The sequence below is a fragment of the Rhinolophus sinicus genome, linkage group LG03 (assembly GCF_036562045.2).
Source record: "Rhinolophus sinicus isolate RSC01 linkage group LG03, ASM3656204v1, whole genome shotgun sequence".
In the NCBI taxonomy this organism is placed as follows: Eukaryota; Metazoa; Chordata; class Mammalia; order Chiroptera; family Rhinolophidae; genus Rhinolophus; species Rhinolophus sinicus.
Window position 1 is genome coordinate 161,165,504 of NC_133753.1, and position 15,998 is coordinate 161,181,501.

Here is a 15,998-nt window from a genome sequence, read left to right on the forward strand (position 1 = left end):
TCTTCTGTGCTAGGACCCATGGAAATCTCTGAGGTGTTCTTCCAAATCTCCTGTCTGTGCCCTCAAGTTCTTCTGTATAGCTAAGTGATTAAGCTCTTGTAATTCAAAAGCTGGATTAAGACTTTATGTTTCTCTGCCTTCTGCTGCTCTGTTTCACTCCCAAGGCAATTTGCACAGCCTAGCTATTAAATAGACATGGCAAAAGTGGGGCAGGGGGATGATAAAGGCAATCCCAAGGAGAAACATATATGTATGTATACATATGCATATGAGATATTGAAATAAAGTGCAAAATCCTGTATTGTAGGTATAACAAACATGTAATTTTGCTTCTGTGTGTGTGTGTGTGTGTGTGTGTGTGTTGCAGTACACATACACACACATACATAGTAATTAACACAATTGAAAATCTGTCATTTGGAGTAATTTTTCACTGTTTATTGATGTTCTAGATTCACTGTCTTTGAATTAGAGTTTATAATAAATGATAAAGATTAAAAGGATTTAAACTAATATGCTGTAATGTACACATCTAAGTGAGTGTTTCCTTTAAAATAGTCACCTCAGTCTACTATATATTTATTCCACTAATATTGCCTTTGCCCTAGACATTTCTGGATTTGTTCTTTTGGAATTGTCCTCATTTTCTAAACCCTGAGTTGAAAGTGTTAGAAGTAAATTATCATTAAACCCACTTCCACTCCCATATTCCCATCTAACATATCAAGATGTAGCTCAGCTTGACCCATTTTTAACTTATGATAAGTTATGAGCTTGATTTTTAGAGGCAATAGAAAGAAAGCGATTTAATGAAATTTTGAAAATTTCTGAAGTTGATTTGTAAAGATCAGTTCAAAAATTGTTTTGAACAACAGCATCACTGAAATAAATGGATACATTAGTCCCCCCAATCCTTGGTTTTGCTTTTTGTGGTTTCAGTTACCCGTGGTTAACCACGGTCTAAAGATATTAAATGGAAAATTCCAGAACTAAACAATTTATAAGTTTTAAATTGCATGCTGTTCTGAGTAGCATTATGAAGTCTCATGCTGTCTCACTCTGTCCCACCCGGGATGTGAATATCCCTTTGTCCAGCGAGCATATCCGCCTCACTTCATCTCATCGCACAGGCATTGTATTATCTCATCACAGATAGAAGGGAGAGTACAGTACAACAAGGTATTTTGAGAGCAAGAGTGAGAGAGAGCAAGCACATTCACATAACTTGTTAGAGTATATTGTTATAAGTGTTCCATTTTATTATGTTATTGTTGTTAATCTCTTACTGTGCCTAATTTAGAGATTAAACTTTGTCATAGGTATGAACGTATAGGAAAAAAACATAGTATATATAGGGTTTTGTGCTCTCTGCAGTTTCAGGCATCCACTGGGGTCTTAGAACGTATCCCCCATGGATAAGGGGCGACTACTGTAATTGCCAAAGTGATTACTCTGAAGCAAAGTGCTCTTATCTAGATGAATAAATGTTGGTAGTTTATTTTAAAACAGTGGTTCTCAACTCGGGATGACTTTGCCCCCAGGGGACATTTGGCATCTTCTGGAAACCTTTTTGGTTGTCTCAACTGGGGAATGGATATTCCTGGCATCTCGTGGGTAGAGGCCAGGGTTGGTGCTAAACATCCTACAATGCTCACAACTAAGAATGGTCTGGCCCAAAGGATCAGGACAGCCAAGGTTGAGATATTCTGTTTTAAACGAACAAATTATTACTTTATAGTCATCCTTCACATTTTAATATACTTAAAAGTTTCTGATCCCCTTTCCCCAGCCTCAGTCTTACTAAATTGTTGGGATAGAACAAAGTCAAGTAGCCAGATCTTTCTGTCCAGCACTCAGGCTCACAGCCTCTTGGAGGCCGTTCCTGCTTAACTACAGAGGGTGGAAGTGGGAGGGGGCAGTCAGTTCCAGTAAGAATACAGCCAGGGAGGGAAATACACAGGGCACACACAGATTAATATCTAGGTGGAAGTTTCCCTATCAATCTTTGAATTTTTAGTGAGAAATTTATGTCTTATCTCAGTGTTCTTCTTCCCCAAGACAGCAGGCGTAGAAACTCTATCTGAACCCCAGTTTTTCAGTCATAACCCAGAGAGAGGCTGTCTGTGATACGTTCACCTGGGAAGTCCTTTCACCCCCAGCAGACTGAGTTCCTACTGCCTGTTCTGACTCACTGCTGACGTTCCCTGTGCTTCTCTAATGAGCCAGGGTATGCTGCCTTCTCCTTTTGCTCTCTGAGCTGCCCCTCCTCTCCTCCCTTGCCACACCAGCTGCATGTGAAGGGGTGTTTCCCTTACCAGTTCCCGGATGAGCAATTACTATTGCTGTTGAACAGCTTGATTCTCCGCGTCCTCTTCTCCTCCCTTACTTTGTACAAGGGTAAAGCTTCAAACCACCACCCCAATATGAGGCCAGACTTGGCTTTCCTCAGAAAACGTCCCCAGTTCCTACCTCCATCCCATGCTGGTACCTTCGTGTCGCTCATTTAGGTGTTATGTCCCTGAGCAGCATCCATGGCTGGCCATGTCTATTTTTTTGTTTTGTTTTAATTTTTATTAAATTTATCGGGGTGACATTGGCTGGTAAAATTGTGTAGGTTTCAAGGATGTATTTCGATAATACATCATCTATATAATGCATTGTGTGTTCACCACCCAGAGTCAAGTCTGTTTCTGAAGGTTTGTCCCTGATACCTGATTTCCAAAGCAGAGCCTCCCAAACAAAAGAAAAAGGGAAAGCATGTGACCTTGTTCCTAGACCATAGACATGGCCTAAGAAAGTCATAGGATGACTCTACCACCCCTTCACCCCAGGGCAAGTGTCCCCAACACATTTTGCTGGGTTTGGATAAATCTCAACATTTGAGGGCCTGCCTGAAAGTGGTGGGCCATGGTTTTAGATTTCTGGACTCCCTGCGAGGTACTTCTCACCTCAGGCAACTCCAAGGTCCCGTCTCCACTGGAGTGAATTCCAGCCAGTTCTCCCAGATGAGTTCTGCCTTGTGGTTACTGTTGAGAAGGTTTGGGCAAAATAGACAAAGGGATCAGATACTTTAAGCACATCTCTATGTTGTGGTGTGAGTATCTCTGGTGTGTTGACATAAAGTGCCCTTGGGAAGCTGCCCTGTGGGAAGGGCCTTCTCCTATAGGCAGCAAGCATCTTTCCTATAGCCCTAAAGAAGTTAGTAGGTTAACTCCTTTCTGTACCAAATGACTCAGTTATCATGTGATATTGTCAAAAACAAGGAGCAAAATCTGTGGGTCTGTTGCAGATGCTGGGTGATGGGAGACCAGCACCAATCCCCCAGGAACAAACTCCTGTTTGCTCTACTCCTGCCACATACATGAGGCCTTTGCAGTCAGGCTGAGCTCAGACAGGCAGCTTTTCTCTCTTCCTCTGTAGCACCTCCCTTGTCTCTTCCATTCTTGATGGAAGTATGGTGATTTATCTGCTGTCCTTGAGTTTTAAATCTCTGCTTCACATCCTTGAGAGCTCTGACTTTTCTGGCATCTCTAGCCCTGAACTTTTATGCCATTGAATATTTAAATTGGTAGTTAAGGTGCCAGGTCTGCTATCAGCCAAATCTCTCTATACCTTCACCACGTAGAATAAGTTTCTTCCCATATCCGTACCATTGTCTAGCAATCAAGTGTCCATGTTAAATCATGGTAAAGGGCGTGGAGGGGGGAGACGTGCATGGCTCCAGTTCAGGGGCACCTCTATATTCGTGGAACAGCCCAGGTTGCCTCAAATTAAGGTGTTACTTTTCTAGACCAGTCCCTACAATGTAATGTTGGTATCCAGTCCATCATGGTCCCAGCTTAGAAGGAAATTCTCAGCTGTTTATGTTCTGTTTCACCAAGGTAAAGGGGTCAGGTTTTCCTTTCGTGTCCTATCCCTACAGAATTATAGCTGTTCCTTCTCTTCTGGTGGGCCCACAGTGTTAAGAACTGAGGGATGGCAGGTTATCTGCAAGGCAAGGATCAATGAGAGACTCTTCACTCCAGGAAACTTGGGCTAAAGGATTCCTTCCCTACCTCCCCAGGCCTCTGTCTCTCACCTGCTTGGAAGATGTCTGTTTCTGCCACTCCTTTCCCTCCAGTGTGATTGCTCCTCTGACCACTTGCCCTCTTCTTCCATCTCAGCCTTGTGTAGTCTTTGGGATTAGAGAACCTAGTTTTGTTTGCTGCCCTGACTATTTCTGGCCTGCAGTAGAGTGTAGTTTCTTTGAGTCTTTGTGCTTCCGTAAAGGTTGGGGAGAGGAAAACGGTGGAATGAGTGAAAAAAATGAGGAGGTGGGAATTGCACAGAAAACAGGAATAATACTTTGAAATGTAATTCAACCATATGCCATATAGAATGAGAATCTTTCACTCTGATTCTGAATAATTTAAACACCATAATTTTGGCTCTTTAATTACGAAAATAATGGCTTGAGTCTGTTATACCAGTGGTTAAGGTGACGGGAAAAGCTCTTAGCATGGTCTAAAATACTCACATCTAAACAATCGGAAAACAACAAGGGAAGAATCATGGGCAGTCTGTGACATACCAGCTCTTAAAATGAAAGTAGTAGAGTTTTCTCCAAATTGGTTCCATAAACTGCCGCTGTGCCTTACAAGATACTGAGTTTGGCCAGACATTTTCCAGTTAAATTGACACAGTTTGTCTTTACAAATGATAATGTCTGACTTTGATTGAATGTTCATTCTTTATCAGATTCTGTCCTCAAAACAACTCTATGAGTTAGTTTATTTTATCTTGGTAAATTGTAGAATTCCGATTTTACAGATTAAGAAACTGAGCTTTAATTTTGCCCAGGGTCACACAGCTATTAAGTGGTGGAATCAAACCAAGGTCTTTGTGACCCGAGAGCCCCACTCCTAACCCCTTCATCACACCTTCACTATGGAAACGATCCATCAGAAAACAAGAATCCAGCCTGACTCTGTCAAGATCCTGGCATCACCACAGCCAATCCTGAGTGTGAACTCAGCTGGAGGACACAGGATGTACCAAAGCAGAGGCCATGCTGAGATGTCTTCCTGGACTTGGAGAGATCCTCTGGAGGGGATAGACCCTTGAGGAATTAAGAAAACAATCTCACTTTTGTGTGTATGTGTATTTGTGTGTGGGTATTTAAGTAGGAATTGTCCCAGCAAAGGTGCAGCTGATTCTATTATTTCTTCCTTTATAATATTTTAATTCTTTACTTTTGGATAGATAATATACTCACATGAATCAAAAACCAAACAGTATAAGGTCTTTCTTCCAACCCTTCAGCCCAGTTGGTAGGTACCCTGTCCCCTTTCCCATGGATATCTTTCCAGAGTTCCTTTTATGCTAATATAACTACATGTAAATTTATATTCCTACTCCTTTCTTCTTTTTTTCTATATAAAAGGTAGTCATTTAAAAATTCTGTACCTCCCTTTGCTTTTTTTGACATAGAGATTTATCTTGGATAACTTTCCACATCAGGACACAGAGAGCTTCCTCATTCTTATTTACAATGACATATTATTTCACGATGTTAGATGTATTATCATTTATTAACCAGTCCCCTTTTAATGGACATTTGGCTTGTTTCCAGTCTTTTGCTCTTACTAACTGCTGCAATGAATACCTTGAATATATGTCCTTCTGCCTATGTGCACATGTATATATAGGATAAGTTTCTAGAAGTAGGATTGATGAGTTAAAAATAAAATATGCATTTATAATTTTTACTGATAATGCCAAATTGCCCCCCCTAAAGGTTGTACTAATTTACACCCCCACCAGCAATGTATGAGTTTCCCATAGTCCTGCCAGCAGAGTTAACACATTTTTGGATTTTGGCCCATCTGCCTGATACAAATGTTTGGACTTTGGCCCATCCAATGCAATAAAATATTGTAGATTTCTTACTATGGTTAAAGTTAAGAAACTTTTCATGTTTTAAGAGCCATTTGTATTTTTTTTTTCTGTGAAATTTGCCCATTGCTTTCTTGGCTTATAAATCTTATCAATTTCTAGGAACTCTATATTAGGGAGCGAAGCAATTTTCTGTGATATAAATTGAACATCTTTTTTTCTTATGTGTCATTTGCTTTTTATTTTTCTTCTTGATTTTCACATGGTTAAATTTGTTAGTCTTTTCTTATAGCTAATGGATCTTAAGTCAAAATTAGGAAGGTTTTCCCCACTCCAAGGTTATACAAGTGTTCTCCCATGTTGTTATTCAGTACTTTCACAGCTCTAGTTTTCTTATTTAAACCTTTGATCTACTTGAAGTGTATCTATATACTATATACATATATATAATATGTATTATATATATATAATATATATATTATATGTAGCCAAAAAATTGTATACACATTTTAAGAAAGGAAAAACTATTAAAATTGTATTACTCAATATATATACCAATAACAAAAGATGAATACAAGTCACGCTTGACTTCTGCAATTACAAGAGGTGCTCAAAGTGGTTACCATCAGCGTCCAGACACTTCTGATTATGGCGAACTATTGCCTGAGCAACGCTGACCAAAGTGTCCACTTGTATATATTTGTATATATCATTTTGGCATATATATATATATATATATATATATATATATATATATATATAGCTTTATTTTATAATGCTAGAAGGAAGTCTGATTTTCCCTATCTTAGACCTAGAGGGCTTTTTTTTTTATTGTAAAATATACATAACGTAAAATGTACCATTTTAACAATTTTTAAGTGTAAAGTTCAGTGGCATTAAGTACATTTGCATTGTTGTGCAACCATCACCGCCATCTATCTCTAGAACTTTTTCATTTTCTCACTGTATGATTTGGAATCAAATATACTATTAATTTTATGATATATTAGGTTTGTGCAAAAGTAATTGCAGTTTAAAAGATTAGAAATAACTGCAAAACCGCAATTAGTTTTGCACCAACCTAATACTATCCATTTGTAAGGTGTTAAAATGTGGGAAAACGTATGTCTTAGAATTTATGAAATACAGTTCTAAATTACCAAATGTATTTGGTATATTTCTGGATGTTCTGTTCTGTTTCATTGGTTTGCTTCTACATGTACCAGTGTCACACTGTTTTAATTATTGAAGATTTAGGATATCTTTTACTCTGTAATATAGGTAGTTTTGCTTTTCTGGTCTTTTTTAGAAGACTTCTTTCCCCAACTATTCTTGTCTCTCTGTTCAGATAAACTAGGCAGCTTCCCCCCAGGCTTTTGTAAATCTTCTTTCCTTCTCTCTTTCTACCTGTGTTCCACATAAATTGTAAAAACTTGCATGTAGAAGACGTTGTTATGCCTGAAGTTCAGCTATAAGTCTGGATCAGAGAAGCTTCTCTGAAAGTTTATGTATCTTCTCGACTTTATTCTCCTGGGTTTTTAATTGCCAAAGAGGTACAGTCTATTCCTGATCGATGCTGTCCCATAAAAGGGAGAGGCTCCCATAAAAGTTCTTAGAATCATTTACTTCTTTATACCTTGTATAGAATATCAGCCTTTTTCAGCAAAGTAAGCATTGTTCTTACAATGATGAAAAATCTTAAATGTTTGCAACGGCATCAGGGTTTAATATGGCTCACTAATGCACTTATCCTCAGGAGGAGCTTGTTGTTTTGCCAGTTATTACTATTAAATTTTTAGCATTTTTAATATTGAATTGCTAGAAACTTGGCTTTATTTGTATTCAAAGATGATAAACACATTCTGTTTTGTTTTATTGAAGAACCCATTGTAAGAGCCAGTAAATCCTGTGGAAAATGGCCTTCAGTGATCTTACATCGAGGACCGTGTATCTTTATGATAATTGGATCAAAGATGCTGGTAAGTAACCACATTTCCTAATTGAGTCTTATCCTTCCTTTTTATGTCAGGTTCCCAATTTAATAGGATTTCATTGAAACAACACGAGAGACTTTGTACCTTAACCCTCCCTCACAGACACCCACATGTTGATTTTTATTACTACTTAATGAAGATGAAGTATCATGTGTTTCATTGCAGACCCATACAATGGTAGAGGTAACCCCCGAATAATTCTGAATTGCTTGCCTTCCCCCCTGGCCCATTAAAAACACACACAGTGTTATAGAAGAACATTTAATACCACAACAAGACGTTTAAAATACATTAAATGAAAGCAGGTTATATTATAAAACACCACATGCATTTCTTTTGCAAGGATTAGCAGTTATCTCTGTGTGGTAGGATTATCGGTAACTTCTATTTACTTATCTATATCGAGCCAGATTTTTTAAAAAAATCACCAAATGTGTGAGACCCAGAGATGTGACTTGGCCAACATCATGATTAGTTTTTGGCAGAAAAAAATCTAGAACCTTTGTTTTCTGATTAGGTTTAGTATTCTGGTGGTTCACATTTGAATTATTTGGCACATATTCACCACTATCACCACTTTAGATTAGTTCTTACGTATCAGCCAGAAACTGTACATTCACCAAATTCAGGAGGAAAAAGTGCCACCTCTTGGCGTCTACCACAATTGGAGTTATATTCCAATTTACACTGGTTTCAGCAAAGGTACAATGTTTCGTGATTCCTGTCATTTTCAGTAGACTGCTAAAGACCAATTTTATTTCACTAAAAATGGTCCCAATAGTTTTACCCCAGAAAAATGCCAAGGATCTAAAAAGATTCCATAAATAGAGGAAGTTCACTCTGGTGGTGGATGAAGAGGGACTGTTTCCACTTCTTCTTCTTCTCCCCCTCCTCCTTCTTCTTTTTTAGTTTTTTCAACTTATGTAATGATGCAGAGAACATATAGGTTTCTTTAGAAATCATCCTTCTCTGAAGGTTTATAGAAGTTTGTTCAGATAGTTCAGTACTTAATTTAACTATTTTTTTGGTTTTCTTCCAATTGTTCTTATTTATTTATTTTTAAAAATACTAATATTTTAATGGCTTTTCAGAGTAGAGGTGTACCTTGCTACCTGAACTCCCAAGATTTGAACTAGGGAACCAAGTAGATTTGGGTACATTTTTTGAAATAGACCTGTTTGGAAGAAGAGAACCCTTGCTATCTAACTCTTGCTATTCACTATTCCAAATGCAGGCACCCAAGAGACTCACATAATCAATATGCTAGCTCAAGAGCCAAATCAATTTAGATGATGGTGAATATCTATACAGTATAAAATATTTAAAAATGAAATACTTCTGAATTCGACTTCTTTTATCCATGCATCAGCTCTTTAGTTTTTGTTAGGAATACTTACATTGAAAATCTGAATACTATTAGGCCAGAAAAAGTAGTAACCAAGGGTGTGGTTAAGGAGAGACAGGGTAAGCCCTGGAAACAGTGTTGTAAACAGTGCAGGGAGGGTGAGAGGAAGAGGCAGGCAGAGCTGCAGAAGGGGAGGGGAGGTATGGGATGTGTAATAAGAAAACCTAAATTTAAGTTCTGATAATACTAGTTAGGTAATCTTGAATAAATGATTTGTTGTCTGAGTCTGTTTCTTTGTTAGCAAAACAGAGATGAGAATGGTACCTACCAGCTACCAGATAATATGCATGAAAGCGCTCTGTCATTTAGGAAGTATCCCGATGCAAGTGAGGGTGGTGGTGGTGACGAGTGATTGATAGGACATTTTCATCTTAAAATACTGTTGATAAAGCATATCACCCTTTAGAAAAGTTTTTTCACATTTTTTCCCCCGTCGGGCTCTAAAAAGGTTAAAAAGTTTTGCGTTGAGATTTACATCTTTACAAGAATACTTTCAGGTATAAGAGGAGAGGCTTTTCTTCTGCTTAGTGTGGTATTGATCTCTGAAGGCCATTAAGAATCATTTCCGGCCGTCTTAGTTCAGTTTTACTTTGCTTACCCTGGGAAGGTCTGAGTCCTTGATCAAGGGCCAAGAATTTCAAGTGTATTCTTGGCTTTGGCCCTAATCTTGAGTAGCCTTTGGGAAACTTACTGATATTCATTGGTTTTCTGATTGCTAGAGAAGTGGTGGTCATGCATAGTTATTTCATGTGGAAAATTCCACAGCTACAGAATTTAAAATAGGTTTCATTATTATTTAAGCTATAAGAATATTTATTATGATTCTTAGATATGAAATGTCCAATTTTGAAATAATACTATAATATTTTTAATGTTTAAAAGCAACTTTCCTTGGACTGGATAGTAATAATGACTTGTCAGAGTCAGTTGTGATCTCTTTGCAAGAAGATGGAGACTGAGTGAATGTTGCCATCCTGAAGCTTTGGTGCTTCACAAAGTACATGCTTGCTTCTCCGTCCAGCTTTTTCATCTTATTGGTGCTTATTGGAATTTAGAGGATATACTCTCTGAGCTAGTACATGCTACTTAAGAAGAGAACACTCCCTTACAAGTAGTTGATGGACACGCTCATTAATATTCTATGTATGTGGCACTTGTATAATACTTCTTCCCCTGTATTCTCTCTCTCTCTGGATCACTCTTAGAAAAGTGATCTGGCTAGTAATAAGTCAGAATGGTGGTAGTCACGGCTATGGACTCTCAGACAGCCTTCCCAGCCTGTGCTTTCATTCCGGCTCTACTCGTGACTCTTAAACCCAACTCTGATGCCAAACAGAAAATACAGCATCAGCCTTTTGTCTCTGGGGAAAACAGCTCTGCTTGCTCACCCCTGAACCTTTTGCAATGCGTGGAATCACAGATGGAGTCAGGATTAACTTTAAATGTTGTCAAGCAGTCCCCTCTACAGCCCCCCATCAAGTCACCAGCTATACCTGCCTTGTAACATCTTGTCGTGGGGAAGCCACTGCCTCACACGGAAGGGGGCTCCCCATTCAGAAAGGTGTCAGTGTTGCTGAGAGAGAAGGCAGGAAAAATGAACAGTCATCAGAGTCATGAACGTATATTAAAGATTTTGAATTTTATCTGCTCAACAGGGAGAGCTGACTTAGCAGAAGAATAGTCTGAGCAGAACTGTACTTTTATGTAGTGAATTTGGCAGTTGCGTGGAAGACTAGATGTAGTAGATTGGGTCAGGAGGCAGGAAAACCACACAAACACCGAGTGAGGGACTCTGAGGCCCTGGATGTAGGAGAAAGAAGCTCATGGAACCCCTGGTTGTCAACTCTGACAGTTCATCATAGTCACTTGGGCAGGTTTTCTCAAAATATGGGTGACGGGGGCCCATACCCTACGATTCTGATTCAGTTGGATCAGGGACGTTTTTTGGCCACTTGACTTTTGACACTCCCGAGGTGAAGCTGCTGTGCTGACAGAATTGAGATCTGCAGTAGTAGCATCACTTACTGAGCATGTGCGGGGCTCTTTCCATGCAAGAACTCACGAAATCCTCTATGAGATATATGCTGTTTTATGTCCAATCTACAGATGAGGAAACAAGCAAAAAGAAGTTAAGTCAATGTCCCCAGGTCACATAAGGAGTCAGTAGAGGGTCCGGGATCAAAGCCCAAGCCAGCTGACTCGAGAGCTTTGCTGAAATAGGACTAAAAAGCTTACTGTTTTGTTTTATTATTTGCTTTAAAATAACAAGAAATCAAATTAACTGGTTTCCCCAAAGAATGTAATGATTTTTTCTTTAATCTATAGAACTTGAAAGTCACACACAGGGTTAAAAAAAAAAGGTGGGTGCTTAAAATGTTAAATTACAGGAAAAAGTTATTTATTTTAAAATTATTTTCTTCTGCTTGCTGAGCCAGCCCAGCGTGCTTTTCCTGGCTTGTTTTGTTTCTACTGCCACCAGTGGAATAACAGAAAGATGATGTCATTTGATTTTCTCCCCCCTGCTGAGTCAATAAAAGAGTAAAATGAAATACATCTCTAATTCAGGAATTCCTTTACTGACACTTTTTAAAACCCCTAGTTTTCAACCATACAAAAGAGGTGTGCTAACAGAAACGTTTAAAATTGCTTATAAAGAAAAAATAAAAAAATAAAAGTCATCCATACTGTTGCTATTTTTGAGGAAAGCCCACGTGAATATAGGATAAATTATCTTTAATAGCTAAAGCCATACCCTAGAACATTCGAGTGTCTAATGGGAGCATGTTCCCTAGCAATAAAATCGAGGCCAGCCGAGTCATCTATCATGGAGTCTATTGAAGAAATTTTTGCATTGGGAAGGAAGTCAGACTTGAAGAGTATTCATAGTTTTTTGGTAATTGGCTACATCAGTGGCAGTTTAAATGAGAAAGGGCTGTATTCTCCCATCTCTCTTTTCCAGTTCATAAAAATGATGGTATTTAGCAACCTAAGGTTAGTCAAGACTCAATTTTGAGTCTTGCACCTGGAAATTTGTCCATACTTCTTTTCCTTTATAATACCCTGGCTTTATGAGTCAATTTAGTAAAATTAACCCTGAGCTACCTAAAATTATTATAGAATTAATCACATGTTTTCATCTTGAGTTGCCATTTTTAATTCATCTAACTCTACTGGCCTGGAACTAGCAGTGATTGGGTAAATTGCATTTTACTTGTTGTGAGGCTAGCGATGATAACGTACTTTTTTTTTTTTTTGGTCAAAATATCAGGTTGACTAGCCCATGTTTTGAATACCTAGAACCCACATTTTAGATTCTTAGGTGATACTAAGGTTGCTTTCAATTCTGCCATACAGTACATATGGAAATGTCCCAAATTTCTTGGGGAAAGAAGAAAGGTAAGAAACAGAAAACAAACTTCAACATATAAAGGAATGTCTGGATGGAGAAACTCTAAAATTCTATGAGTGGCTATAGATGGATTGTAGGATCTTGCTAGGTGTTTTCTTGCTTCCAGCTCTACCCTGCCCGTTATGCTGGGCCCTGGAGAACGACCAGTATAGACTATATCCATGGGCTTTGTCCCCTTCCCTCTGGATTCTGGTTGGGTTCAGCCTGTGGAGAGCCCCAGAAAACTAGAGAGAGAGAGAGAGGAGGGTGGTGTTGGGGTGTCGGTTCCTCTGGCCCCTTACATAGAATTGCTTTGTGCTGCCTGAATTCTCTCAATGGAAGGTCACAGCTGCTCTCCACCGGGATTCTCCATAGGACTCGCCTGGGTTCTCCAGTACGTCCCTTGCCCTTCGAGGCATAGGGTGCTAACAGGCTCATTGTTTCAGGCCCCCTCACTATCCCTGGTGATTTCTCCTTCCTGAAGGGAGTAGTGATCATTGCCCAAATAGCCCTCTGTCAAAGTTAGGGTCTAGGCGCTCACGGAAAGAAATGCTGGTTGCCGTCAGTTACCTTTTGGCTAAGTGGATGTGCACTGACATCTTGTTTTTCTCTTAGATCCAAGAGTCGAAGACTGGCTCCTCATGTCCTCGCCTCTACCACAAACCATCATCCTGGGGCTCTATATCTATTTTGTCACTTCTCTGGGACCAAAGCTCATGGAGAACCGAAAGCCCTTTGAGCTCAAGAAAGCGATGATAACGTACAATTTTTTCATAGTACTCTTTTCTGTGTATATGTGTTATGAGGCAAGTGTCTTCAGTATTCCTAATGGGAGAATTCTGCCTGAGTCTTCCTGTTTATCTGTCATCATGTTTCTTGTTATGATTATAAAACTCTCCGAGATTTAAAGAAGTTTAGAAACATAGCTCACTAGAGCAGGGATTAGCCAAAAATTGTTCGTTATAGACCAGACAGACTTGCAGTAGTTTACTAGATGATTGAATGAATCATTTCTTTAGTTTTAAGAAAACTCAGACTTGGAGAAATGAAGTAACTTACTCAAAGTAGCACCGTTGGTAAGTGCAGGACTGATACTTGAATCCAGGTCTGTCTGACATCAGAGCTCATCTAACTCTAATGACTTATCACCATCATGGCAGGAACCTTTGGTTTCTACACGCTCTGAGGAGCTATAAGGTGGTGGACGGTTTGGGTGTGGTTTAGCTGGGCTTTGGGGAAATGAAGAACTTAGACTCACACAAAGTAGCAGGTGAGGGAGCCTGTCCCTAAATTGTCAGTAAGAGAGATGGGGATCTTTCAGGACCCAAAACAGACTCATGGATTCTCTTCTCTCCCTCTGCTACTAATGTGCCTCAGCCACCCTCACTTACCTGCTTTTCTCAGCTTCCTTGCTTCTTTTTCAGTGCTGGCTGGCTTCCTCTGCCTCTGCTCCTGCTTTACTTCCTCTGCAACAGTCTGTGCTTGCTCACACTGGGACTCAGGAGAGTCCAGCGGGATTCTGGCCTGTCTCAACACCGTGGCCTCTGCACATGCATCCTTCCCACCTGATTCCTTCTGTGAACCCACCTGATTCGGTCACCCTAAATGTATTCTGGCCTCATTTCTCACCTGCCTCCCTGAATTCTGGACTCACTTTTCTGCCTTCTGTTTCTTCTACTTTATTTCCAAAATTAACTCAAAGGCCACCTTTCTGGAGCATGAATAACTGAAAGGGAAGGAGTAATTGGGTGGGGAGCAGAGAAAATACATGCTCTTAGCGTGTTAGTAGAGATAGGAGATGGCCTACAATAGGACGGTGTTAAAATCAGACTTGGAAGCCAGGAGACCAGGAGCTAGTTAGTCCCAGTTACACTACTAACTAGCTCCCTGATTTTGAGCAAGTCATTTAATCTCTCTGTTCTTCAGTTCTCACATATTATAGAATCAGGATTGAACCAAATTGTCTCTCAGTTCCCTTTATGATCTGTGTCTGATTGTGTCATTGAATGTGATGTCCTCAAATACATTTTTTAGGAAGTAATTCAGTTATAACCAGTAAGTTTTGATTCCTAGTATAGCAATTACAGCATAAAAGAAAGTTTAAAAATATCTGAATTTGAGAGTTTCTATCTCCCATTAGCCTCTAATACTAGAATTACTTATATGCCCATTTTGGGATTTATTACCTGCTAAATGTAAATTATTACTTTTTCTTCTTGAAAGCTTGAAATATAGACATATGTGTGAAAAGCTCCACAGACTTTTAGAATGTTCTTAAATGTAATATCAGAAAAGCACTAAGTTCCTCTCTCTGTTTAAACAAAGACTTTTGACAGCTGTGCAGCATGTATACACATCTGCACATCTGGTTTACTGGGTGCAGCATGACTGCATTTGGTCTACAGAATAAACACCTCCACTAGGATCGCAGGGCAAAGATGAACAAGCTGAGACTGAAGTACGTTAGACTGAAGGAACCCATAGGCCTCGTTTTATAGTGATGGCTCGAATGCCCTGGTTACTTGGCACCAATCAGACACTAATAAGGAAAGACCAGTGAAGACCCAACCCACAGAAGGCCAAGTTCCTCAGTTTCGCCCGTTCAGCGCCGTGCTTGTTTGGGGTTAGGGAAAAGTGGAGAATCAGTCATCCCAGTTTAAGTAAATGGGCTTAGAGTGGTACTTACGTCAGTCACAAGTTCAGTCTGAGCTCAAGAGGATATGAGGAGGCTCACTGACACATCAGAACTTTGTGGCACAGAAGTCGTCATTTCTGTACTAGACTCCCTTGTTCCTTAGAGAACATTTATTGACTTGTGCTTGTAAGATTTTTCTCACGCATGAAATATTTTTTTTTTAAATTAAAGTTTATTGGGGTGACAATTGTTAGTAAAGTTACATAGATTTCAGGTGTACAATTCTGTAATACATCATCTATAAATCCCATTGTGTGTTCACCACCCAGAGTCAGTTCTTCTTCCATCACCATATATTTGGTCCCTTTTACCCTCATCCTCCAACCTCCTCCCTGCTTACCTTCTGGTAACCACTAAACTTTTGTCTGTGTCTATGCGTTTTTGTTTTTTTCCACATTTTAATTTTCAAGATTTCATATCTTACCAAGTTAGCAGTGTGATTATTATGTTATGAATCAAGCTAGGAGCTTGTTTCAGAGAAAGATGTTGTATTTTTATTTGTTTTTAATTTTTTAAAATTTATTTTTCAATTGCCATTGACATATAATACTATATTAGTTTCAGGTATACAACAGAGTGATTACTAGACATTTCTATGCCTTACAGAGTGATCACTCTAATAAGTCTAATACCCATCTGATA

General features: G+C 39.1%; 1 protein-coding gene across 5 annotated transcripts in view; it reads left to right on the top strand.

Moving 5' to 3' along the window:
- The window catches only part of ELOVL7 (ELOVL fatty acid elongase 7), a 76,242-nt gene that overhangs the window by 38,073 nt on the left and 22,171 nt on the right, over positions 1-15,998 (top strand). For 2 of the 5 annotated variants that reach the window (XM_019743475.2, XM_074328915.1), the window contains exons 2-3: positions 7,756-7,853; positions 13,277-13,467. In XM_019743475.2, the coding sequence (XP_019599034.1) occupies positions 7,790-7,853; positions 13,277-13,467 (255 nt within the window). In that variant the 5' untranslated portion in view covers positions 7,756-7,789. Of the gene's footprint in view, positions 1-7,722; positions 7,854-13,276; positions 13,468-15,998 lie in introns of all 5 variants that reach the window. The other 3 variants (XM_074328917.1, XM_074328914.1, XM_074328916.1) reach the window with 3 other exon arrangements.